This window comes from Chrysoperla carnea, chromosome 4 (genome assembly GCF_905475395.1).
Source record: "Chrysoperla carnea chromosome 4, inChrCarn1.1, whole genome shotgun sequence".
Taxonomy (NCBI): Eukaryota; Metazoa; Arthropoda; class Insecta; order Neuroptera; family Chrysopidae; genus Chrysoperla; species Chrysoperla carnea.
In genome coordinates this window covers 68289554-68316496 of record NC_058340.1, presented here as the reverse complement: position 1 = coordinate 68316496, position 26943 = coordinate 68289554, and the positions used below count along the sequence as shown (strand labels likewise).

At 29.8% G+C, this 26943-nt stretch overlaps 1 protein-coding gene and 1 non-coding gene across 2 annotated transcripts; one reads left to right on the top strand and one right to left on the bottom strand.

Moving 5' to 3' along the window:
* Positions 1-1493: 1493 nt before the first annotated feature.
* On the top strand, positions 1494-15548 carry LOC123299002. The gene is made up of 3 exons (XM_044881116.1): positions 1494-1749; positions 12430-13360; positions 13419-15548. Exons 1-3 carry the CDS (start codon positions 1747-1749, stop codon positions 14867-14869), a joined length of 2385 nt encoding a protein of 794 aa, XP_044737051.1. The 5' UTR covers positions 1494-1746; the 3' UTR covers positions 14870-15548.
* On the bottom strand, positions 4333-4416 carry Trnal-uaa. Its single transcript has one exon. It is a non-coding gene; the product is annotated as a tRNA-Leu (tRNA).
* Positions 15549-26943: the final 11395 nt, after the last annotated feature.

The following is a 26943-nucleotide window of genomic DNA, read 5'->3' as shown; positions in this document are numbered from 1 at the left end:
TATAAAATTTGTACCTAATTAACGCCCTCGTGGGTAAACAGTGATGTTTACAAAAAAATGTTTCAAACAAAAATTGTTTATTTTTTTGTAAGGAACATTTTTTACATTTAAACTTTTATTCTATCTCTAACGGTTTACAAGATGGGTACTACGGACCCATGACCCAATTGACCCATGTTGCTCATTTACGAACTTAACCTCACTTTTTACGTCCTAAGCACGCTGTAAAAATTTCAGCTTGATATCTCTTTTCGTTTTTGAGTAATCGTGACCACAGACGGACGGCCGGACGGACGGACGGACGGACGGACGGACGGACAATCGGAAATGGATTAATTAGGTGATTTTTTGAACACCTATACCAATTTTTTTTTTGTAGCATCAATATTTTTAGGCGTTACAAACTTGGGACTAAACTTATAATACTATGTATATTTCATATATACATGGTATAAAAACTGTTGTTTTCTCAACGCCAATGAAGCAAAAGACAAACTAAAAGAATTACGATGGATGGGCGGACAATCCAGGTCCTAGGTTGCAAGGGGCGCCAAAATGCCAAATACGAAAAACAATTTCGCATTTTAAGTGTTGATTATTGAAATACAAGTTAATTTTTGGGAAAAAAAAAAGCTACGAAAGACGATCTTGCTCTACTTTGATTAAGGGTAGATATATACAGAGCATTATCTAAGCTGTGCTTGATTTTCATCTACGGATATTTAGAAAAATCAATAATTAATAATAAAATAAATAAAAACAATCAACATTTGATCGAAGTATCGATAATATCAGTAAATCAAACATAGATACATATATACAATATATACTTACTCATATATGACTGAAGAAGTTGTAATGGAAAGTGGGCCAGGTGAAGCCCGTCGGCTAAACTACGTACGTAGTGAGGAAACCACATTCAAGCACGTTGAGAATGGTGGTCTTTCTTATTATGGGAGAGTGTAGTACCTCAGATCAAAAATTTATCTTAAAATATTTATGTTAAAAGTCATTTTTTAAATTTAATCGAAATTTTTGAGAATTTAAATATATCAGTGAAACCTGATGATCAATTCGGCCAAATCAAATGAGGTAGCTATAATATTTTGACTTTTTACATTAATGAGAAATTGATTTTTTAGATTAATGAGTTCCTTATGAATAATACTGGAGTACCATTTAGGAGACAAGTTCTATTTGTGAAACCGGTTGCAAAAATTGTACGTTTTGATTTTTAAAATAATATTTGACTAAATAAATTTTTGTTCGGGACCGCATAGACAAATCAATTCTCTGACATTTGACTTAAAAAAAACGAAGAGTGATGCGCATGCTCTTTGTAACTAAATGGTACAATTACGATCCAAGGAAGAAATGAGTAATGACTCGAGGTACAAGACATTACCCTACTACTTCTTAGTTATAATGTTGAAGCTAAGGTGACAGTAAAAATATTTCAAATCATATGTCTAACAATCTTCTTACAAGAATCATTCACTGTTGCATTGACTGCTATAGTTCACTCCTAGAAGAAGATATTCTTTTAGTTACCTCACCTTTAACTGTTTGTGGCGAATTGATTTATTACCGTCGTGGATGCAAAGAACGTGTGCCAAGTGCATAATTTTGTGTTTAGTGTGAATTTTTATTTTTTGAATTAAGTTCAGTGAAAATAAAAGCGTTTTTTGAATAAGTGAATTTATAGACGCGTAGATTGGCTAATTGTTGATTTTTGATGTAATAACAATGGTAAGATTTGATTTTATTTTCGACTCGAAAACTCGATTTTTCCATTTAATAGGCCTTTAATTATACCGTCTTCATTGGAAAAACACTTTCAGGCTACCTTTAAAAAAAAGTAGAAAATGGCCATGTTTTAACGCTTTTACCACCTGTGGCCCCTTTTACGCCTGTACCCAATTGTATATTGTATGGTATAATTAACAGAGCTATCAAAATCGTGGCTAGTTCGAAAAATGAAAAACAAACTTTCCCATAAGTTAGCAAAGTGGAAACCTGGGAAATTTTTCTTCACTCTAGTAAAAAGTGATATAGTTTTCAAACACTTCAAAAGCGGGAAAATGCGGACACCATAAATCATTTACCAAAACTGCTTTTTCAATTTTCAACGGTTTTATATTAATAAAAATCGGGCGAATTGATTATTCTTTGATATGAGTCGAATGTTTTCGATTTTTGGATTTATTTATTTTTTATCTTGTCTCTAGAAAAAGGTACCAGAAAATATTTTCTTAAAATTGCGATTCCTTTTTTCTCATGATTAGCGGTTAGCTATTCAATCCCAAAATGAATATAATTTCTTATACCAATGCATAATTTTTGCGGGTAAATCCACAAGTGTATAATGCAATTTAGATTTAGGCAATAAGTAAGTACCTTAGATCACTTTAAGGCGATTAACTGATTTGGTAGCTTTAATAATTTAAGTTAGAAGTAATTTAAAAATTTTTTCTTTTTTCATTAATTTTAACATTTTTGACTAGACCTTATGATTATCATGTTTTTTGTTGTTGTGACCAATTAACCCATAATACTTTAATCACCATTGGCTAATATTACGAAATTATCACATCAAAATAATTTGTTATGTACAGTTAGTTATTTTGGTTGCACAATAATTTGTTTCTCATAAGTGCATAAATTTTTGTGGACAGATCATATTAGAGAATTAATATAAATAATAATTAATATTCTTTTCGTATAACAGTACTAATTTTTTCTTAAGTAATGTGTGTGGGATTAATCCCGTTTTTTTTTTCTCGTGGTTACTAGTAGAAAGCGTGTGTATATTTTCTGATGTCATTTTAGATCATCATAAAGTAATTTGGAATCAAATAATTCAAAAATCGGACTCATTTGGCGATCGAGCTAATAGTTTCTGAGAAATTCGATATTTCGAATCGATTTTTGCCGTTATCTCGAAAAACATTCTTCCAAATACTAAATGAACTCGACTTTTGAATTTTTTGGGCTAAAATTACCTTATAACATGAATTTTACCCAAATCGGAAGGAGAAAATTTTTTTCGATTTTTTTAAATTTTTTTAAGGGGTACCCCTTTGAAGAAATCGAAAAATTCGAAAAAAAATTTATTTTTCGGAATTTAATAAAACTCAGTTTATAAGGTAATTTGAACCCAAATAATCCAAAAATCATCATTTAATATTTGGAAGAATATTTTTCGAGATAACGGCAAAAATCGATCCGAGATATCGATTTTCTCAGAAACTATCAGCTCGATCGCTAAATAAGTACGATTTTTGGATTATTTGGGTCCAAATTACCTTATAAAATGATTTTCATCAAATTTCGAAATATAAAACATTTTTCGAATTTTTCGATTTTTTTAAAACCCCTTAAAAAAATTACAAAAAATCGAAAAAAATTTTCTCCTTCGATTTGGGTAAAACTCACGTTATAAGGTAATTTTAACCCCAAAAATCGAATTCATTTAGTATTTTGAAGAGTATTTTTCGAGATAATAGGAAAAATCGATCCGAGATATCGATTTTCTCAGAAACTATCAGCTCGATCGCTAAATAAGTACGATTTTTGGATTATTTCGGTCCAAATTACCTTATAAACTGAGTTTTACCAAATTCCGAAATATAAAACATTTTTCGAATTTTCGATTTTTTCAAAGGAGTACCCCTAAAAACAATTACAAAAAATCGAAAAAATTCGCAAAATATTTTATATTTCGGAATTTGATAAAACTCAGTTTATAAGGTAATTTGGACCCAAATAAAAATCTATCAAACCAATTAAACAAATTTACCAAAATTAAAAATATTGAGTCGAATTTGATTAGAAAAGAAATCGTAGTCGAACAACCAATTTGAAGAATCACAAAATAAATAAAATGTTCGAATAAAAAAATTTGACATTATTTAAAAAAACAGAAAATTTATTTTTTATCAAAATGTTTACAAAAACAGGGATAAAGGCATAAAAAAGTGTTATGGCTCAAATTTCCCAATACCAAACTATCTGAAATATTTCTATATGATATAGCAACGAAATCAATCATCCCTCTTTCTCTAACCTCACCAAGAATCGAATTATTTTCAAGATTAAATTTTGGACTAGACTAGATGTCCTTTTTAAGTTGTATCTCTCTAGACGTATTGTTTGAATTTGTAAGTCTATGGTAGACATAAGCCAAAACCTTTAGCCAATTTTAGTCAAACAAAAATCAAATAAATTAATAATAAAAAAAATATTTAATTTCGTAATTCAATCTTATCTTTTATATTGACTAAAATTAATATCTGATGAAAATAATTTCACAGAATAAAAAAATAAAAGATTTGTCAGGTGTGGGGTTCGAACCCACGCTCCCGTTTGGGAACCAGAGCTTAAATCTGGCGCCTTAGACCGCTCGGCCAACCTGACTTGATGATGGCGGTTCAATTTGAAACAACATATTGCAAATAATAAAAATTAATTTTATTATATACATATTTACTGCGTGACATGAATGCTAGATATTGATAATATGCAATTATCTAATTGTGTCCATTGAAAGACTTTCCAAGACATAAATATTTAATTAATTACAGCGTTTTTTAATTACAATACATTGTTTTGTTGTTGTTGAAAAGTAGGCTGTTTTATATGCAGGTTTATTTGAATATAATTTATAGGCGATATTTGTGATTTTATCAAGCAGAAAAAATTCATTTCTCAAACATTTTTTAGCACTATAGGCACTATTATGAAAAGACTATAAAATTATCTTAATATGTTCATCGTAAAAAGACTTTCAAAGACATAAATATCTATAAATATTAAAAAAAAAACATGAATATGATTTTCTTGACTATTCTCTATCGCATGTTTTCTCATATATTAAGAAGAACTAGGAAGTTGAAATTTTATGTAGATATTTCCTACAAAAAATGGTTATAATGTAGTATTATAAAAGGTAGCAGTAATAATTTCCAAAACAATGAGAGAAATAATATATATTCATACTCTAGACTCGAGTTCTTCGAGTTTTTATATATATACTTAAACATTTAAAACAAGTTTAATTTCGACAGTGTTCAATTTGCTTTGGCGTAACTCTGTTAATAAAACTCGTATGAGAATACGAAAAATTATATATACATTCGACAGAGAAATGCGAAAGGTTTCGAATGGATATTCAGAACTTGAGTTCACTCTCAGAATTGATAAAATTCCGTGCTCTTTTATAGATTTTAAAAGCTGTAAATGATCCAAAAACTTTCGAGGAGAGTATACTCGGTACACAGGGTCAACTCTTGAACAATTAAATAGTGTTGATGACTTTTCAATGAGTTTTCTTCTTTTTAACTCTCGAAAAAAAGGGGAGTTATAGGTTTGACCGCTATGTGTGTGAGTCTATTTTGCCTATCTGTCTGTCTATGGCATCGTAGCGCCTAAACGGATGAACTGATTTAGATTTTTTTCTTTCGTTAGAATGTTCTTTGCTATGTTTCAAGTGCGAGTTTAGGGTTCCGTACCCGAAAAATTTGTCGAGGGTTTTTTAAATATTGGAATGCATAAATCAGAAGTAAAACTGCAATTTGTGCAAAAAACTGTTTAAAAAACGCAACTCGATGATGTCGATTTTTCAACGAGTTTTTTATCTCGTTAACAATAATATTATTATTTAATGACAATTGAATGAATTTAATATGTTTACATATTAATATTTATTTATTTATTAATCATAACTTAGACACAGAGTCAATCATAATTATTATTTAACGGTAATTGCAATTGGAATCAGTAGGTTAAATTAAATTATAGGTATATTTGTATATGATATTTAGGTATATAGGTATATACCTGCGTATGATATTTAAATATAGATAGAATTTTCTTTTTTTAGAATTCATATTCTTTTTTTTTCATTTATTTTCATTTCAATTGTGCATTGTATTTATTTTATGTAGGTATTATGAATCTTCAATTCTGTACTATTTTAATTACATTCCGTAATATGTAGACTAAAATTGAGAACCATTATTAATATATCGTTTGTTGCATTTAAGATAAAGACACCCTCATATTTTCGTTATTTATGGGAATATCGATTTGAAATTTTGCACAGTCATAGGGTGATGGGGTAAGGCGTAACCAATCCCGTCCGCGGTATGCGGGTTCGATTCCCGCCATCGCAAAAAAATTAATCTAATTAATAGTTGTGATGGGTTGTTGTAGTGCATGGTATATGCATGAAAGAGGTGCACTCACCCTCTGAAATTTAGGAGCTGATAAATGAAATTATCAGCGGATAGGTGGTAAAACACATATATGGTATCACAATGGGCTTTATAGCCTAAGTGTGTCCTTCGTGGACAGCCAATATAAGCTAACCTAACCTAAAGTGATGAGTCACATTTTTTAAGATACTTAACCGAAATTTGAACTTTAAAATCAGCGTTTTTATCTCAACTTATCCACCTTCATGTTCGATACAATTGTTCTTTTACAAAATTGTTTAAATATACTCCTACATATCTCGGGAGTGATTTCTTGAACTGTATCGAAATTTCTCAATTTGTAGACATCCTGTATATTCTCGATGTCAAAAGTGAATAGCTGAGTGTTAATATTTTTGAAAACTTGAGCTTTTAATAAAGAATATATTTTTTTCGTAAACCTTATAATAAAAAAGTTTTTCATAAGTAGTCTACTTAGCTAAGCACTTTGTATATTTTATTATTTCATACACATTTTATTAAATATCATAAATTGATATTTAAAATTTTTTTTTCACAATAATTGTATAATATTTTGCTGAAGGATATTTCCTTCCACAATAATTTCTGACCACAACAACAAAGATGTTTGTTTCTTAGTACTACGTAATTCTAAAAGTTAATTGAAGTACAATTAAATTTTTAATTTTTTTTATAAAAATTCTTAATAATTAGTTTTTATTTTGCAATTTTTTGCGCAATCACGAATTTTGCTATATGACTTCGTCTACTAGTAAAAAGTTTAATAATTATTCTCTGTTATGTCAGTATTTCCATTCAAAATCATGGACAGAAACTAATAAATTGAAACTGATTGATAAAAAAATAGATGTTTTTAGAAACTCCCTCTCAAATCCATAATGAAACTTGGTCAATGTAATAGTCAGGGATTGAATTTTCATGATATGTGGTTCATTGATTCTTAGCCTTTTTGTGACCTAATTATTGATCCGGTCTATTATTTGTTTTTTCTTCGAATTTATGATTCAACAAGTATACAAAAAAAAAATACGTATGAAATTAATTATAAATATTCATTAGCACTTTTTAAAGTTATTAGTAAAAATTATATTTTTTGTAAAAAAGAATTAACAAACCACGAGAGCTGAAATTTTTAAATATCAAACCAATGACTTTCTGTTTAAGAATAAAATTTTATCGAGTGATTTAGTAATAGGACGCAGGTGCTGTTATATTATGAGTATCCAATATTTGTAAATTATAATACTAAAAGTTATAGCAGACTTATCAGTATTTTCGCTGAAAGCAGATTGCACCATGATCGTTTGAGGCTTCGAGATTCTAGTTGGGGATTTTCTATGCATGCTTCGAAGAAATATGTAACCTGTTACTGGATACTCAGGTTGATCTGTGTAGCGAGACATTTCTACTTGAAGCCAAACGTGGAATTTCGCTCTCGAAATCTACGCTTCCCACAAAGTCTCCTATATGTCCTACCAAAATAACCTATGATGTTCCAAATCATGAAGGGGCTACGATCTAGCTGTGGATCCGCTAAATTGACAAAAAATGAATTTAAGACGGATATTGGACTATTTGAGTCATCATTTACAGTTTGGGGAACTTAGCCAATTGCACATGCAAGGTTCGGGTTAGAAATTTAAGAGTCATGCGTCTTGAGAGGTGCCACGGCAAGAAAGCTGTTAATAAGTATTTTTGAATTGTATAGCTACATGTGCGTATAGTAACACTCGGCCCTTTCTGCTTCTAGATGATGGGTTGTTGCCTAGAAGGTCACAGAAAAAGAACTAAACAAGTTTTTGTTTCAATTTTCGAGGTGAAAACATTAATTTTCGATCAGTAAATTTAAAACATCTTACACCACTTTCTTTTACAAAAATAAAAATTTAAATATTATTTATGTGTGTAGCCAAGTTAAGCCAAGTCAAGTAATATGCACAATAACCGGATTTCAAAATACCATTTACAATATATTTAAATGAAATTCCAAAAACTTTTAATTTAACTAAATATTCCTTTTAAAAACAAAATAATTGAAAGTTTGTAATTAATGTTTTTACACTTGGTATGTATGTGTGGTCAACATTTAAATGACTTAATTATATTTTAATTTGGTAACTTAAATAGAAGAAAGGTCACGAACAAATTATTATGACGTATATAGATACTTATTGGATTGTTTTTTGAAATCAATGTAACGTAAATCCCAAAATCCATATTCTAACCCCAAAGCCCCTATATTCCCCATATTCTAACCCCTTGTTCAGTGATGATAAATTTGCTTCGGGATATGATCCATACGATTTTAGTTGATATCTCAGAAACTAATCGACCAATCGTTGAACGAACACAATTTTTGTAGTTTTTGTGTCAAAATTAATCTAGAAATGATTTTTAAGCAAATCGGAGACAAAAATTTCTAGAAATATGGTCTATTTTGCGATCGGACGACAAGTATATGAGGTATCGATTGAAGAAATTGCTTTGGGTTAAAATAAGGGTGTCCCTTTTAATAAATCGAGAAAATCGCAAACAATTTTTGCTTCAAGATTTCATAAAACTTCCTACACAAGATAAATTTTACCCAAAAAATACAAAAATCGAGTTCATTTAACCATTGGGTGAGTAATCTTTGGGATATTTATTAAAATCCTGTTCGTTGGCTATACACGAGGCAACGTGCATAATTACTTTAATAAATATCGCTGGTCTTGTATAAGGTATAACAAATACTCTGTTAAGTCTCTTTTTAAGCGGACATCGCCTTTGTAAACTAAGCTCCCGATATACAATTCCGTGTGGTAGGTAATAAGGAGATAGATAAAGTATAGCGATGATTTTACGATAACGTCCGCTTAATTGAAATGAATCGTGCGAAGTGTCAAGTATCTGCTATACACGACAATTCATAATCTTTAACGGAATCAAACTGAAATATTAAAATCGTATTATAAAATTTATGATCTTATACGCTTGATCGGAAATTATATCCATTATTATATTAGGTTAGGTTAGAGTGGCTGTCCTGGGGTGGGACACACTTAGACCATAGGGTCCGTTGTGACTCCACTACTCCATGAACGATTTGGAGCTGTTTAAGAACAGTAGGAGGGCTTTGACGTCGACTGACTTTAGGTCGGAGAGGTCGTCAAAGAGAGGCTGGCTCAAGTAAGTCCATCTCCTCATGACAAGAGCTGGGCAGTGACAGAGAAGATGAGGCATTGTCTCCTCCTCGTCATCACTGTGACAGTTCCTGCAGTAGTCGTGATACACTGCCAGGCCTAAGCGTTCAGCATGCTTGCCACCCAGCCAGTGTCCTGTGCTAGCCGCAACAACTTTGCGATAGCCGCAACAACTTTGTCGATCATTATTATGTAAGGTTTCAGAAAATTTCGCACAAGGTTACCAGTTTGTGAAATAATAGGAAATATTTTGAGATATACTGATAATGTGTTTCAGCTTGGTTTAATATTTGATTTTAAATAAAACTTGTAAACAAAAGCTTTAAATAGAAATTTCTATTATTGAAATAAATAAAATTCAATATTTATCTTTTCACTTGATTGAGTATAAATTTAATTTAGTGCATTATATATATCTATAGTAAATATATTTAAATAAATTTAAATTTTTGTATGTCAAGGCAAGGGTATTTTATTTATGAATATTATAATTTTGTATCAATACTTAACATAAGGTACTACTGATAATTATACTAACAAATATTAATTTAGTTCATTATATAAATAGGTACAGTGTGTTTAAAAAGTTTGGATAAGAATTTAAAGAATGAATTTGAAGAAGAATTCAAAGAAAGGGAAACAAATGTATTAAAAGTATTTTTAGACTTTACCTAAATAGCGAAAGATCCTTGTTAAATATTTTTGATCTTATAATTAAGCCTCTCTCGAATAAAATTCAAGAAAAGTGACAGAAGTGTTCCTCTTCTGCATTAGGAATTAGTTTTCAAATGATATTTTAAAATTTGACATTAAAATTTTCAAATTTTTGTATACTTTTTAACTTTTGAAAAAATGTAAATAGACAGGTTTAAATTTTACTCGATTACCTGCGTTTTTTTGACCCTTTAATCAAGAAAATTGTAAGATTAAAATATATAAATAAATTATAAATAATTTTTTTTTAATATTCATATATATGCAATTAAACCTTTTACTTATACATATATAAACAATCAATATTTTTTCTTGTTATATTGCCGGTAATTAATTAAGACAAAATACAAATATATAAAATACCTTGGCTCTAATAAAAATTTATTAAAAAAAACTATTCAATCAAAAGAACATTCAACTTTTAGATTGTAAAAAAATAAAAAGTTTTTCATGCATAAAGATCGGATTTATATTTCGCATGCCAATATTTATAATTACGAGACATCATTAAATATAGAATTGAATTTGAATACGTGGTTAACGTTTGTTTGTTTTAGGAAACATTCTTTTTTTTAATCACCAATGAGTATTAATTTATGGGAACGAAAACGTGACTAAATAATAAGGCACACATGTCACGGAAAGAAATTGTATATTCCTTAATTTTAAATCAATATAGGAGAGAGAACTAAGAAACCGTGGTCGTATACCTTACCATTAAAATTTAGTATAAAAAAATTTAGGTGACAAACATGAGATCTGAGACATTGTATACTATTTTCGCCTCGACGGAGGCTGAAAGCGGTAACTTTGTTTTGCACAGTGGGCAGAAAGTTAACATTTTCTGTTCGGAGCTGAGAGAATTTTAAGTTATCCATGTTTGTAATATGCAAATGTTATCATTACAGGATACTGTATACAATATTTTGCAATTACTTTACCTTAAAACATAAAAATCCGTAGTCTATTTAGTAATTATAAATAAATAATATAATTGTAATAGTACTTGTATAATTGAACTATGAACGAAGTAATAGTTAATTTTTATGAAAGTATCTAGCATTTATTAAATCATGTGGATACATGTACAGGTATATACAACGACAATATATTTATTAATAAATCCCATATATCCGTTTTAGAAAATTATTTAATACATTCGAGAATATTAAAAAAATTATTTAAAAAAATATTGTTGTTATTTATTGTAAATAAAAACTTTGTAATAATAAATTTACTTTCTTTTCAATTGAAAGATTTATACAAGAACATGACCTCATGGTGGATATGATCTTAAAACTTTAGAACAATAACTTTACTCGCTAGAATTTCGCTCTGATAACATTTCTAGAAAAATTCGATCTGTTTTCTCAATAAAGTAATTAAACTATTGGGTTGACATAAAAGTTTTTAGTTATAGCTGTTGATGTTCATATAACAAGTAAATATTTCTTGAATCATAGGTCTCAATATTTAATTCAAGATTTCGAGAATTCATTCTTGAATCAAGGAGTTATTTAATTCCTACCTTGTTCAGAAAATATTTTCGCAATTAGTACTTCTTTTACTGTGAAAAGTTAGAGCAATATCTGCACTGCTTCTAAATAAATCCTTAAACCCCCAAACAGGACACCCCTTACTGTCAAAATATAAAGATCGTCCGACTCCAACTCTTATCAAAAAAGAAAAATAAAATTAAGTATGCTCTAATTTCCAACCTTTAAAATAATCTTAAAACCTAAAGATAATATACACTTTTTGATTTTGATTTTCGATATGAAAACAATAAATTTCTATCAGAAAGTTAACAAGAATAATTGTTAATATTGCACTGACATGACGATTGTTGTTTGTATTTTTTTAAGAAATTTTTATCTATATTTGTCTAATAAGAATATTTTCTCTGATTTAATATAAATGAAAACAGAAAGTTGTTGAGACTCTTTGAAGAAGCGGTAAACATTGATTTCAATAAATTGATTAATTATTAATTTTTCATAAATCAAAAATATTTGTTTATTTATAAAACTAAAAAACAAAATAGAAAATTTGTTAAGTGAAAGTATTGATTTCTTGATGAAGCCGCAGATGTGTAATTTTGACACTTGTTTTCGAAAAATACATTTAGAAAAATGAATAATGTAAACCAGTACTCGATCCCAGGACTTTAGAATCAAAAACTTACCGCTTTGTTTAGATAAAAAAAAACACGACGAAACTAGACATCATTTTTTATATAGCATCAATTTGAGAATACAATGAAAGTTTGTTAATAAAAAATTTTTTTATTGTTCCAGGGAAGGCAAAAACAACATCTACTTTCCTATGCACTCCTACTAATTTTTGCCATAAATTCGGTATCGTCAAATGAAACAACCACAGTCCAAAACAATGCTGAGACTACTACAGAAAAATTAATAGAAGTTTATCAAGAACATAAAATCGACATCAACAACACAATCGCTGAAGTACAACGAATATTAGCACTAGATCCAAATTTACCACGATTATCACGTGAAGAAATAATGGTCTTACTCGATAACATCACTAAAACTGACGAGCAACTTCTAAAGCAAAACAAAACCACTGAGGAAGCAAATCGGGATCAGCGTGCTATTATGTATGTAATGCCATATAATCCTCAAAATTATAGCAATATCCAAGAATTGTATACAAAAGCACCAGTGGTACATATTGTGGCAAATAGTAGTGATCCAAATTTATCGACCCTTCGACCAATTCGAACACGATTACCAACTTTCCGAACAACCACTACAACTTCATCTCCTCGCGATGATTTAATCGAAGAAGATATTAGCGATGTTCAAATTAAAATGAATTCTGAAACCGGTGTTCAGGGAACTACAACGGAGAAAGTTCATATTACTCAAAATATTTCGGAAATAATGGAAAGTCAAACTGAATTTACAACTACGACCAAATTACCTGAAATTGTTTTACCCACTAAAATTACTAAAATGTATGAAAACATCCCTAAGCCGATTATCAGTTTTACGACAACCAACGAACCGATTGAATTTACTACGACAAAACGTCCGTATATTCAGCGTGGATCAATTCGATATCCAAATCATCGATATCCCGAGGATATGAAACCAGAGCCATTTACAACACGAGCACCAGAAAGTGCTCTAAAAATTATGGAAGCTCCAAAATTGAATGAAAAGAGCAAGCGAAAAGAGGAGAAACATCCCCAATATAAACCAGGTAAGACTCAAAACTGAAATCGCTTTCAGAATATTTTTCTAACTTCTGTTGTGTTTAGGTATTGTTGAAGATGAAGTAATTAAAATTCCGGCTCAAGTTCACAAACGACGCCGCCCATATCCTCAAATACCAGTTACGACGACCACAACCGAACGCGTCTTCAAAGTAACGCCAACACCTTCAAAAACTACTGAATTTGATTTTGTTTACTTTAAAGAAGCTACGACTAAAAAATCACCAGTGGACGATAATTTTGATTTTGTTCACTTCAAGGATGAAATTGATTCCAATGTAGCTGTACCGGAAACAAATGGAAATGAAGCCCCAGATTTTGGTTTTTCAAATAATTTTAAGGAAATTATTGATAATATTGATTTAAGTCAATCGGAAACCAAGAAAAACCCTAATGGAAAATATAGTAGTTCGTACGTTGAAACACGATTGAAGAAAAAACCTTCAACTCCACCACCAATGCGGGAAAACGTTAAAGATATCCTGGCATCAATTGGATTATTCCCAGCACCGAGTACCACAACTACAACGAAACCAGATTGGTCTGCTGGAGCTGAAGGATTAGATCCTGAAATGAAAGAACTCCTAATGACATTCGGTTTAATACCAAACCCAAATGATAATGGCAATAAGGCTGTAAGATTTGCCGATGATTTTTCCGATCCAGAGCCATCAAAACCAATGGTAACCAAAGAAAGTTATGTTAATTTTAAACCATTACCTGATTCAGCCCCATCTCGTCAAGATATGCAACAATTTTTATCAAAATTTGGATTAGTAGGGGAAAATCATCGTGATCAAAAATCGATAAAAAATGAGGAAAAACCTAAGCCTAATCCTACAAAACATCAAGAACTGCAATCACTTCCAGAAATTGATGAAGATCTTCTACCAGAAGGTATGAAAGACGTGTTGGAGGATATTGGTTTAATGCAACGCAAAAAAGCTGGTCAAAAAGTTAAGCAACATATTTCGAATCCAACAGAGGAAGCATCTAAGGAGGAATTACAAAAATTAGAACTTTTATTAGCCACAATTAAACAATTGGAGAAATTAAATGGTACTCAAATTTCTCAAGCCGATTTGGATGCGCTTGATTTGAAAAACATTCAAAAATTATCCGACAGTATTAATAATTCGACATCAAAAGACATTAAACAGTTAAGCGAACAGGAACCAGATTTTTTAAATCCGGTGACTGTTGAAGATTTACAAAATTTGCTACAAGCAAACGAGAAATTCAAACGCCAAAATAACGCGTCCTCAAATACAGCATCGGCCTCTGATTTAGCTGCTTCATTTCCTGGCATGACAGATACAAATTCCACATCTAGTATTGCTGAAGCTCCAATTCCACAACCACGTCGAAATGGCTTATACTTCTTATTGGATTGGAATTCATTTTTGGAAGTAGGGGATGATGATCGAACTAAAGTCAATATACGATTTGCACCGAAAGTAGGCGATCCTGCACGATTTGTTCCTGTTGGGCCATAATAATATGTTTTAATTTTGCTATTAATAACTGTTTTGTAGATTTTTATACAGAGTAGGATTAGAAATTTTTCAATCTACAAAATAATTTCCTGTTGAGAGGGTGGTTTTATTGTTTTATTTTAATGATGTAAAAAAAAGAGCCAAAGTGGCTGGAAATCTCCTTATCGCCATTGCACCATCATAGTTCATTTCAGCCATTTTTTAAATGTCTTTTTTAAATTTAATTATCAAGTTTAGAAGAAATAAAAAGGATGCTGAATCTTAATCGAAGCTGAAAATTCTAGCCATAGACCCCGAACGAAAATCAAGCTTTCAAGTTCAAAACTAAATGTTGTTTGGAAGGTTGACGGTTTTGGAAATTCAGTTATTACTCCTAAATTATTTACCAAGAAGGCGTAATAGTAGATCTGTTGGTTTATTTTTACATTTTACGAAAATATCTTCTAAATGAATCCAAAAGAGATTGTCTGTAATCAAAAATTTATTACTGTGAGTGTTTCTCAAAGTCTCCCCAGGCAAGAGAATCTTGAGAATAATTCCAAGTATATGAATTCGACGCCCTCTCAAGGAATGAAATTACCTGTCAGCATTCGTAAAATTCATTTAGAAGATATTAAGCGAAAGTCGAAAAGTTCATTTTTTAACCAAAGTAAGTTCGTTAAATTATAAATTTGAGATTATTAGGGCACTTTTTCATTTGATATTTTGAGGCATTTAAAAAAATATTTTGTAAATATTTGTATTTTATTTATTTTTTATTATATAATAAATATTTTTAAAATACTGAGTATCATAATTTGTTCCTAAATACTTACAGGGTGATTTTGTCAATTGATCTAATCTGGAGCCCCTTGGGAGGCAAATTTTTGAATAATTTCATTTTAAAATTGTGATTTTTAACACAGTGCCTTATAGAAGAACTCACAATAATGTTAATTGTACGAAAATTAATCGGTGATTGAGGTTTAAAAAAGTTTTCATCGAGAAGAAAATTTATTACAGATTCTGTTTATGCAAAACCCATTATCTTACAGCACTTTCCAAAAAGAAAACATAAAAAAAACTTTGGTTTTTGACGCTTGTACGAAATTTTTAGAACATTTTTTTACATTTAAGTAATACAAATTGCCTAGTTGACTACACAACAAACACATGAAGTTTTCGGGGGTTTAATCAAAAAATTTTCAAGTGTCTTGAATACTGAGAAATTCTATAAGGGATATAGATTTTCCATTTTAAACAATTCAGTTGAAAATTTCTTTGATCTCGGAAAAAATGATCCAATTAAAAGTTGTTCCACATGGAAGAGACATTTCATAGACGCCAAAAATTTGACCTTGTCTTATAAAATTGTTTAAAAATCAACTCATATTCATTAAAAAATAACAAACATTTTTTAAACGAGCTTGAACTTGATTGAATTATAAAATGTAAATACTATTCTGTAGTTTGAATTGAAATCAACATATTTTTATTTTTAAAATAAAAACAGTAAATTAATAATTATTTGTCACAAAATTTGAAATTAATTCGGTTTTAAATGCCATAAAATGAGAATTCAAATAATAATAATTTTAATCCAAGTTCTAAGAATTTTATGTGAATTAAGTGACGAATTTAAAACTGATATAAATAATCGTTTAGATTCAATTACTGAGAATTTATTAAAATCGAGCACACCATATTGGCATTCAGCTCATTTAGAACATCAAAATCGTGAAGGTAATAATATCATAATTATTTGGGTTTAAATTGTGTTTTGATAGTAATTTTCTAACTCTAGAAATTCAAGTTACAAAATTGGTATTAGATGAAACGTTTCAATATGTGCATAATATTATCAAATGGCATAGCTTTAAAATTGGGGTAAAACAATATGCTATTGGTTTGACTAACTTTGGATTTACAGTTATTGTATTTTCGGCAAATGGAACTATACTTAATACAATAACAATAAGTAAGTAACAATTATTTAATAATTTTATTCGGTATTAAAAAAAATTCAATAAGATCATGTACGGATTCAGAGAGGGGCCGAATTAAGTCAATTCCCCCTCCCAAAAGTAAGAAATCGGGTATTTTAAACAAATAACAAATAACGTGAAGCTCCTGGTCATAATACATAATAAAGTCGGGTAGATCGTAGCTAGAATGTAATATCTCGACTCAAAACTAGTAAAGAGAAAGAGAAAGATACATTAAATTGTATACGAGTAGTGATATCTCGGATCCTATTTACCAGATTGCATCAAATTTCGAAACAAATTTGTTTTTTCTGGAGTAATTATGACATAAGAATTATAATAATGGGATATATTTGATGGTTGGAGGAGTAATTTTTAAGATATCGGCAAAAAGCGTTTACAAGGAGTGATATTCTGAAAAAAATTCTCTGTTCGGTAGTCCAAAATTCTGTCATCTAATTCGAAAGGGATTCAGATTTTTGTATCTTTGCAAATAATTAATCTTTTGGTCAAACATTTGCATCACAAATGAGATATAGTTAAAAATACTACAAATGTGTAAAACAAGTTGCATACCTTAAAAATAATATATTTTTAGTAACTGAAAAAGTTCCAAAAAGTTTAACAAACACATTAAAATGGAATCCAGAAACACGACAAATGGAATTAATAACAGCCTGTTTAACGTATGAAAACAATAATTATCAAATTGAGTGGTTTCAATTTAGAAATAACGACTATTTGGTATGCAATTTTTCAGTATGTAAGCTAATTTTATGGCTGAATCAAATAATATTTTAGGCACCTTTATGGGTATGGAAATTGAGTAAAGAAGCGGTTGAAATTGAAATCATTAAACGAAATCAAATAAGAAATTTGATTATTTTAAATAAAGAAAATTCAATTTATTCGAAGTATAAGAATTCTTTAGATGTTTTTAAGTTTAGCTTCGATGATCCAAATGATTATTGGTAAGTCCATATTTCAGTGTTTTATAAATAAACTTGGAAATGTTTGTTTGTCAAATTTCAGTACTGTGAAATTGAAAATTTATTCATTGTGTAAAAATCAAGCGCCAATCGGTCTAATGAAAAATAAGATGTATTTATTTAAAGGATTCCGAAAAGTTCCGAAAATGAATTTCGTTTTTAATTTGTAGGATCACTCAACATATTCCACTCTCAATGAATACAGAAAAATTTACGTTTAACCTCCTCAACGAAAATACGTATTTAACACTCCAACATAAAGCACAAGAAACAATTTCCATTTACAAATTAACACAATACGAATCATTTGAATTCTTCCAAAATATAACAATTTCAAGACTACAATCAATCGCCAGTTTTAAAATAAATAATCGCAATTATTTATTTGCGGGTGGCTATGCTTTAAATCTTTACGAAATAACCGCACACGATGAAGTGATTAAAATCGATATGGATGATGGAATAAATTTTGGAGTAATCATTAATATCGTACCCATAAAAGTTTCTACATATCGTGATGATGTGTTATTTTTAATTGAACATTCCATTGATTATGGATCGTGGGAATCGAATACTGTGGAAATGTTGTATTACCATAATGGAATATTTAAGAAGCACGAGGAAATCGCATGCGTATATTATGGAGTCACTGAATATGGATTGTCTTGTTTAATTGATGAAGATACGGATATCGGTATTTGGGGTGCGGTTAGTTTGGAATTTAATCGATTGAATGTTACGAAAGTACTCGTTCCACGTGCTGTGGGAAGTAATTCGGAATTATTTTGTTTGGAAGCTAAACTAAATCCAGTGCCAAATCCTATTGAGGATGATATAAAAAAATTTATGGAAATGAAAAATAATATTACGGTAAGTGTTTTACACAAGATAAACCTTTAGAATTTCCAAATACTTTATCCTTCTTAGTGAAGTGCAACCATTTGGTGAAACATCGTTTAAGAACGTTCCGAAGAAAAAAATGAATGTATGAAAATATTTGAGACTTACGTTTCAAACCTTGAGGATGGAAGATTTAAAGATCCTAAGAAGACGTGGTTCTTAAAAATGGTATCCTCCTTTAAAAAGACCTCCTTCAAAATTTTTTATTGTTTTAGGAATTGTATAATGAGCAACAAAAATTCATAAAAGAATTAGAAAAGCGAGTAAATCAATCCAAAAAAACTCAAGATGCACCAGACAGTTCAAATCAAAAAATTTTACCCGAGAAAATTGCATCGAAATTTCATTTAAATTCAGTCTTAAACGAAATTAAGGATATTAAAGCCCATATCCAAAATTTAAAACAAATGCATATGGTACGAAAAAACGATTCCGAATTATTATCGAATAAATCGTTAGAGTTTACGAAAGGTTTAGAAGTGAATGGTAATTTAAAAATTGGGAATTTAATAGTGGAACATATTAACGGACATTCGTTACATGAAATTTTGAACAACACAATAAGGTAGGAATTCTATAATGTTTCTGAAATATATAACACGACTGTGTCTTTGAAGTATCTTAGAATAGAAAGAACTTTTTTAGAAATCTCTTGTTAAACTTCGAGAGGCTAAAATTATTAATAAAATTGTTTATATGATATTTCAGAAAAGATCAAAAATTAGACTTAATCAAGGGCCAAAAAACATTAACGAATCTTACTGTCGATAATCTACATTTCATCAAAGTCAATAACTTACATGCTGAGTCGATTGCCTATAGGACAGGAGAAGACATTGTAATTGATGGTAATCTTATATTTACTAACAACGTAACAGTTGGCAAAAACGTTATTTTACCTCAAGATGGCAACGTAAATGTTAATGATATTGTTTTTAAGCGTGATGTGTTACAAAAGGATATATTTTTTCAAGGTAAGCACTTTCGTAAGTGACAAGAGAGATGGTAACTTTTAAGAAAGCTAAAAAACTTTACGTTATTTATAAATAGCCAATTAAAAATAACGTTTTTATTTGTAAAGGAAAATTAACTGTTAACACCTTAAACATTTCTGAAGATGTATTAACAAATTTGTTAAATAACGCAACAGTTCCAAAAAGTTTAGTAGAACATTTTCAACAATCCAGTAATATACCAGAAAATGGACAAGTTTTCTGTAATACGTTACACGTAGCAGGTGCTGTGAATACATTTAAAGTGAATGGGATCAATTTGGACGATTTATTATCCAGGATTGTTTTACGGAATCAACCAAAACGATTTAACAATTCAATCACTGTACTGGGAGTAAGTTTTGCTAAATATAGGCAACTTGTAATACGTGTATGTTTTATGCTTTGCTCATAATTTTTAGAATATTTTTACAAAATCGAATATAACAATGAAATTCTTAAATGGGAAAAATTTTGAGCGTGAATTTGTTTTTGCTTCTGGTAGTTCATTTTCGACAATTAAAGGTGGGCTTTCCATAATATTTCTCGATATACTTTCAAATTAATAGATTTATGACTTTTTTTCCTAGCTAAAAAAAATTTTTTGAACACAATTTCAACGTTTAGTGCAAGTGTTCAAAATAAAGTTGATGACGTGGATTTGGACACTTTAATTTCGCTCCAATCGAATGAAGCATTTGTAAATGATTTTACATTTGAGAATTTGGAAGTAACTGAAACATTTCAGGTAAAAATATCACGCACCTATATTATTTTAAGTTGACCTTGACGCTAATTCCAAGAAATACTCGAAGCTTCTCGATTTTTACCACGAAATTTATTTTTTATTGAAACAGGTAGATGGAGAAATTAGTGGGAGTAATTTACCCAAATTTTTACCAAATCCTACACTAAACCAAACGAAGGATATTAGGTCGAATGTAATATTTCGAAGATTAAAAGTTGAAGGAGAAATAATAATTCAAGAGACTGTGAATAATTCTACGTGGAAGGAATTTTTGGGTGATATTGTTTATAAGGTAAGCATTCCAAGTTTATTTGTTCAGTTGAGTTAAAAAAATTAATATTTTAGGACGAATTAAATCCGAAAATAAATTCAATAAAAACGTTTAAAAAACCAATAACAGTTCTCGAAAACTTAGAAATTACATCGAATATATTCAATCAACAAAATATCTCAAAAATTATAAATAAACAAACTGATAACGATAAAATTGTTCAGAACATGTTGAATGGAATTGTCACAATCGAAAATCTCGAACTTTCCGGATTATTCGATTCCGTAAATATTACTGAATTGAATGAACAATCCATTAAAACATTCGGTGATCAATATGTAATATCCGAAATTATTTTCGATGAATTACATTCCGATGTCGATGATTTTTTGACTGTTGAGCTAGAAATTATGGATAGTATAAATGGAATTAGTTATCAAGAATTTAAAGAATTTTTCTCCGAAAATTCTACCATAAACAATTTAGATGCCGAAAACATTATTGTGGACGGAAATTTAATATCAGCCAAATCGAATTGGAACCCTAGGAATTTGGTCGTTGAAATGAATCAATCCAAAAATAAATACCGTACGGCGAATGTTCGTAACGTTGAATTGGAGAATGTTAATAATATTCCGATTGTCGAATTAAAGAAACTTTTTGATGAGTTGAATGAGTATAAAAACGATTTAAAGAAGGGTTTGATTACAGTTCGAGGTAAGATTGGAATATTTTTCGAAGAAATTAGTTTTTAATTCGAAAATTTTTTCCAGAAATTTTCGTTAATGGTAGTATTCAAACGAATGTTGTGAATGGATACAATTTTAAGGATGCGATTAACAATGCGATTTATATTAATAAAGTAAACACTAATATTCCAAATGTTATATTTTTGGTAAGAAAATTTTGATTTCAAATTCTTCGCATTGTGAATTTTGACTGGTAATTGCTTTTGCCCAATTTACCTTTTTTTAACATTTCGAAGTTACCTTAATTATGTTAATCCATGTATTATTATTTTTTGATTACCTACTTTTCCAGGATGATCTTCAAGTCGAAAATTTGATAATAGAAAATTGGAATGGCGAAAATTTCCAAGTGTTAATAAGCGATTTAATCCATAAATCCGAGCAAAACATTTACATAACTGGCCCCAAAACATTTGAAAATGGTTTTCATGTACTTGAAAATATTGAAACGGATCAAATTAACGATATCAAAATTTCGGATATAATTCTAAAAACAAATAATAGTCAAATATTTAGTGGGCCTTTAAAAATATCCGGTGATGTTGTCATCGATAACGATTTGACGTTAAATGGAAATCTAAGTAAATTACAACTTAACGATGTCGAAAAATATTTTAGTGAAGATGAATTTGGAAATATTATTATAAATGGTTAGAAATTCTGAAACATTTTGGATGTGATTTGATTAAATTTTGGCGTTAATTTTTAGGGGATGTTGAATTTTTGGAACCATCTCAAATTAAAAATTTGGATGTGGCAAATAATGTGAACGATAAACATTTACCAAGTTTTTTGAAGAAAATGGTTACGAAAGGTTCACATATGGAAATTTCTGGTACTTTTAAATTTTTAAATAAGGTTAGTTATAATTTGAAAGCTATGGAAACTGGCCGAGAAAAACGATTCTATTGCCGAAGTCTTAGAAACTTTAAACTTGGCGATTGAAGTTTACAAAATTACCCAACTGATGATTATATCTGTTATTCTTTTTCGATAGGTGAACTTCGAAAATAATTTAGTAATCTTACACCAATACAATGAAATACCGAGTGTTTCAAAATTAATGGACAACATAATCGTCTTAAACAAAGACAATCATTTAATAACTCCTGTAACTTTTCTAAATGACGTAGTCGTAGAAAATTCGATAAAAATTCGAAATAATTTCGATACAATCTATTTATATGGAATTAATATGACAGACTGGAAAACAAATACGATTGATTTTCGATCCACAAATCATATTCCAGGTATTTATCCCGAAAATCCTTTTTATAGAATTATTTTTAATAAATTCTATATTAGGTTATCGAGTATTTGAAAATTTGATAATCGAAAAGGACCTCTCTGTTTGGTATTTGAATAATTTGGATATGGATACGTTAATTACATTACATGAACCACAAGAAATTAAAGCCACATTGGAATTTTTACAAATTGAAGTTGTGGGACAAGAAAATATTCCCGTTGGAAGTTTTGTTAATGGAGTAAATTTACAGGAAGAATATGAAAACACCGTAAAGGTTCGTTCATTTGTTGTAATATTTTAGTTAATACAAATGAAAATTTAGAAGAATTCATTTCAGAATACCATCGAAAAACAAATTATTGAAACCGAAACAATATTCCATGCACCAATTGAAATAACCGAAGGTCTATTCGTCCTTAATCCAATAAATCAAAATGGTATTAATCTCGATGAAATCGTAACAACTGACACCGATCAAGAATTGAAAGCTGTGTATATTTTCGAAGATAAAGTGAAATTACGTGAAACTTTGTTAACTGACTATATAATCGGAATCGATTTAGAAAAATTAGAAACGAAAGGTGTTCGATTAAATGATAATCAATTAATCACTGGTAATTGGATTGTGAATGGTAATATAACGTTTCATGATCGTGTTTTGGGTAATGGAGGTATTTCGAATTTTGATTTACGCAAATATGTTGATGCTAAAAATGCAGTATTAGGCCAACGTCGACAATTCGAAATTGATTATTATGTAAGTTTAAACTTAATTAAAAAATGTATACTTTTTGTCACAATAGGAGAGAAAATCCATCTTAGTAAAATAGGAGAGAAAAGGCTTCTACAGGGGAGCCTCTAAAAAATTGTAGAAGCCGTGAATTGTAAAAGCGTTGGAAAATGATTTTTATTCTTATATGGACACCATAAACAACTTTTTTTGACACAATAGGAGAGAAAGTCCATCCTAGTCGAATAGGAGAGAAAAGGCTTCTACAGGGGAGCCTCTACAAAAAATTGTAGAAGCCGTGAATTGAAAAAGCGTTGGAAAATGATTTTTATTCTTATATGGACACCATAAATAACTTTTTTTTGTCACAATAGGAGAGAAAATCCATCCTAGTAGAATAGGGGAGAAAAGGCTTTTACAGGGGACCCTGTAAAAAATTGTAGAAGCCGTGAATTGTAAAAGCGTTGGAAAATGATTTTTATTCTTATATGAACACCATAAATAACTTTTTTTGTCACAATAGAAGAGAAAATCCATCGTAGTAGAATAGGAGAGAAAAGGCTTCTACAGGGGAGCCTCCAAAAAATTGTAGAAGCCGTGAATTGTAAAAGCGTTAGAAAATGATTTTTATTCTTATATGAACACCATAAATAACTTTTTTTTGTCACAATAGGAGAGAAAATCCATCCTAGTAGAATAGGGGAGAAAAGGCTTTTACAGGGGACCCTGTAAAAAATTGTAGAAGCCGTGAATTGTAAAAGCGTTGGAAAATGATTTTTATTATTATATGGACACCATAAACAACTTTTTTTGACACAATAGGAGAGAAAGTCCATCCTAGTCGAATAGGAGAGAAAAGGCTTCTACAGGGGAGCCTCTACAAAAAATTGTAGAAGCCGTGAATTGAAAAAGCGTTGGAAAATGATTTTTATTCTTATATGGACACCATAAATAACTTTTTTTTGTCACAATAGGAGAGAAAATCCATCCTAGTAGAATAGGGGAGAAAAGGCTTTTACAGGGGACCCTGTAAAAAATTGTAGAAGCCGTGAATTGTAAAAGCGTTGGAAAATGATTTTTATTCTTATATGAACACCATAAATAACTTTTTTTGTCACAATAGAAGAGAAAATCCATCGTAGTAGAATAGGAGAGAAAAGGCTTCTACAGGGGAGCCTCCAAAAAATTGTAGAAGCCGTGAATTGTAAAAGCGTTAGAAAATGATTTTTATTCTTATATGAACACCATAAATAACTTTTTTTGTCACAATAGGAGAGAAAATCCATCGTAGTAGAACAGGAGAGAAAAGGCTTCTACAGGGGAGCCTCTAAAAAAACTGTAGAAGCTGTGAATTTTAAAAGCGTTGGAAAATGATTTTTATTCTTTCTTAAATAGACACCATAAATAACTTTTCTTCTTATTTTTCAGCGAAATTATCAACAAACATGTGATAATATGGAATATTTACAACAATGTGTAAATAAACAAGTGTATATGTTCGAATATTTCGATATTGCACAAGTAATCGATGATAATCGAATTGTGGAAAGTATTCACCATTTTGAGGTAAAATTATTTTCTCATTTTATTTATTTAAATCTTTTTTAAACAGCACCAGAAATAAAATTATATGTTTTGTTGTGAAAAGAGGAAATTTTTATTGTGGTCCGTTATCCTGGTACACTTTGTTTCTCGCCTGATACTTTTCTTTTCAGGTATATTCACAAAAAAGTCACAAAATTCGATTTATGTAAATTTTTTTTACCGAGGCTTCACTGTATCCAATGAACCACAGCTTCAGATTCACTTAAAATTGATTTATTTTCCAGATCAATTCCAAACACTACCTCTTGGTCAGTTACGCTCAAACATGTATGTCCACGATTTACCAATGGTCTCCAACTTTCAAACATTTCACTGAACTACAAACAATCAACATAAGTCCAATCCAACAATGGCTTCATATGCCATATAAATCCAAAAATTATTTCATTTCACGTTCATACACTGAACACGATTATGCACGAACAATTATGGAATGTCAACATTTCGGGACAAATTTATGGTTAATTGAAGATAGTTTTAATTGGATCCATAAATATCGTTTAGAAAATGTTACAATGCTACAACCAAAATCATATTTAAATGATAATGAGTTTATATTTTATGGTTTACATAAAAATATGGTTTATGAATTTAATATGAAGGACATTGGTTTACAGAAACGGAGACGATCATCAAATAATAATATGGTCAAGTCATCATCGGGTCTAGCTTCACGCCAATGGAAATTTAATCGAGGTACCAACTCTATAATTTATATTTATTTTTGGGTATAGTATATGTCATTGGATTTGACCACCAGTACATATGAAATAATATGATCATATTATTTATAATCATAGTCAATTGAAGCTGACAAACAAATATAAAAAATTATCATTTGGAATTTGTTGCCCTTAAAACTTGGCGTGCCGACTTGTGGTTTTTCAAATTTAAAAAAGATACTGAGTAGAAAATATGATTCTTATACAATTCTGCGTTATAGAGGAATGTAGTACTTTTTAGGATTCTCTTTTCTTGATCATTTCACAATTTTAAAAACTTTGGAGACGTAAATCTTGTGTAATATTCGCCCGAGCGCAAAATTACTTCACATTTTTTAATTCGTTTGATTTAAAGACCTGTCTAAAGATAACCCAAACAATTGGTCATGCGAAAATAATAAGTAGCCATAAATAATAATATGTTTCGTTCCTTTATTCTCTTTATTTTCACATAACCCGTGGATATCTTTCCTCCATGATCTTAGATACTGGCATTTGGACTGTACAGTCAAAATCGGGAGTATCTTTTGTATTTCCGCGTTTTGCTGGTAGGTACGTGGGCGCAATTAACTATTCCTTTGCCTTGAAGTAACTAGATTGAACATAGCCTATATAGTTTTGTATAATAGCCTCACCAGAAATACAGAAGATTTCACTTTCGCAAATTGATTTTATATTTCAGATTTTTTGGGTATTTAAATCTAACTAGCTTTCGCAAATTGACTTTTTATTTCAGACAATTTATTTTGAACAAAATTGGCTGATGCTTCGTTTAGAATACACTGCGGTAAAAAGTGTTAAAGATGTGTAATAATAAAATTGAGCTCATTAACAAAATTTACAATTTATTATTAAATTTCATGGTTAATTATCAATTTCATAAAAAAATTTTATATAAATAATAGGTTTACGTATTTTTAATACCACATGTTATCAAATACAATATAATTTCGTTGAATGTCCAGTGTACCATGTCCTCTCTTGCATTAAAAAAATAAAAGAATTACTAGCAGATACCCGCCCGCTTTGCTGGGCAATTTCTCCTATTTCAAACAGATTATCACGTTATAGCCCTCACGTATTCTCCCTTTTGTTCACAATTTTATAGATTTTAATTTTTCGGTGGGGAACTCTTTTGAAAATGAAGTTTTGCCT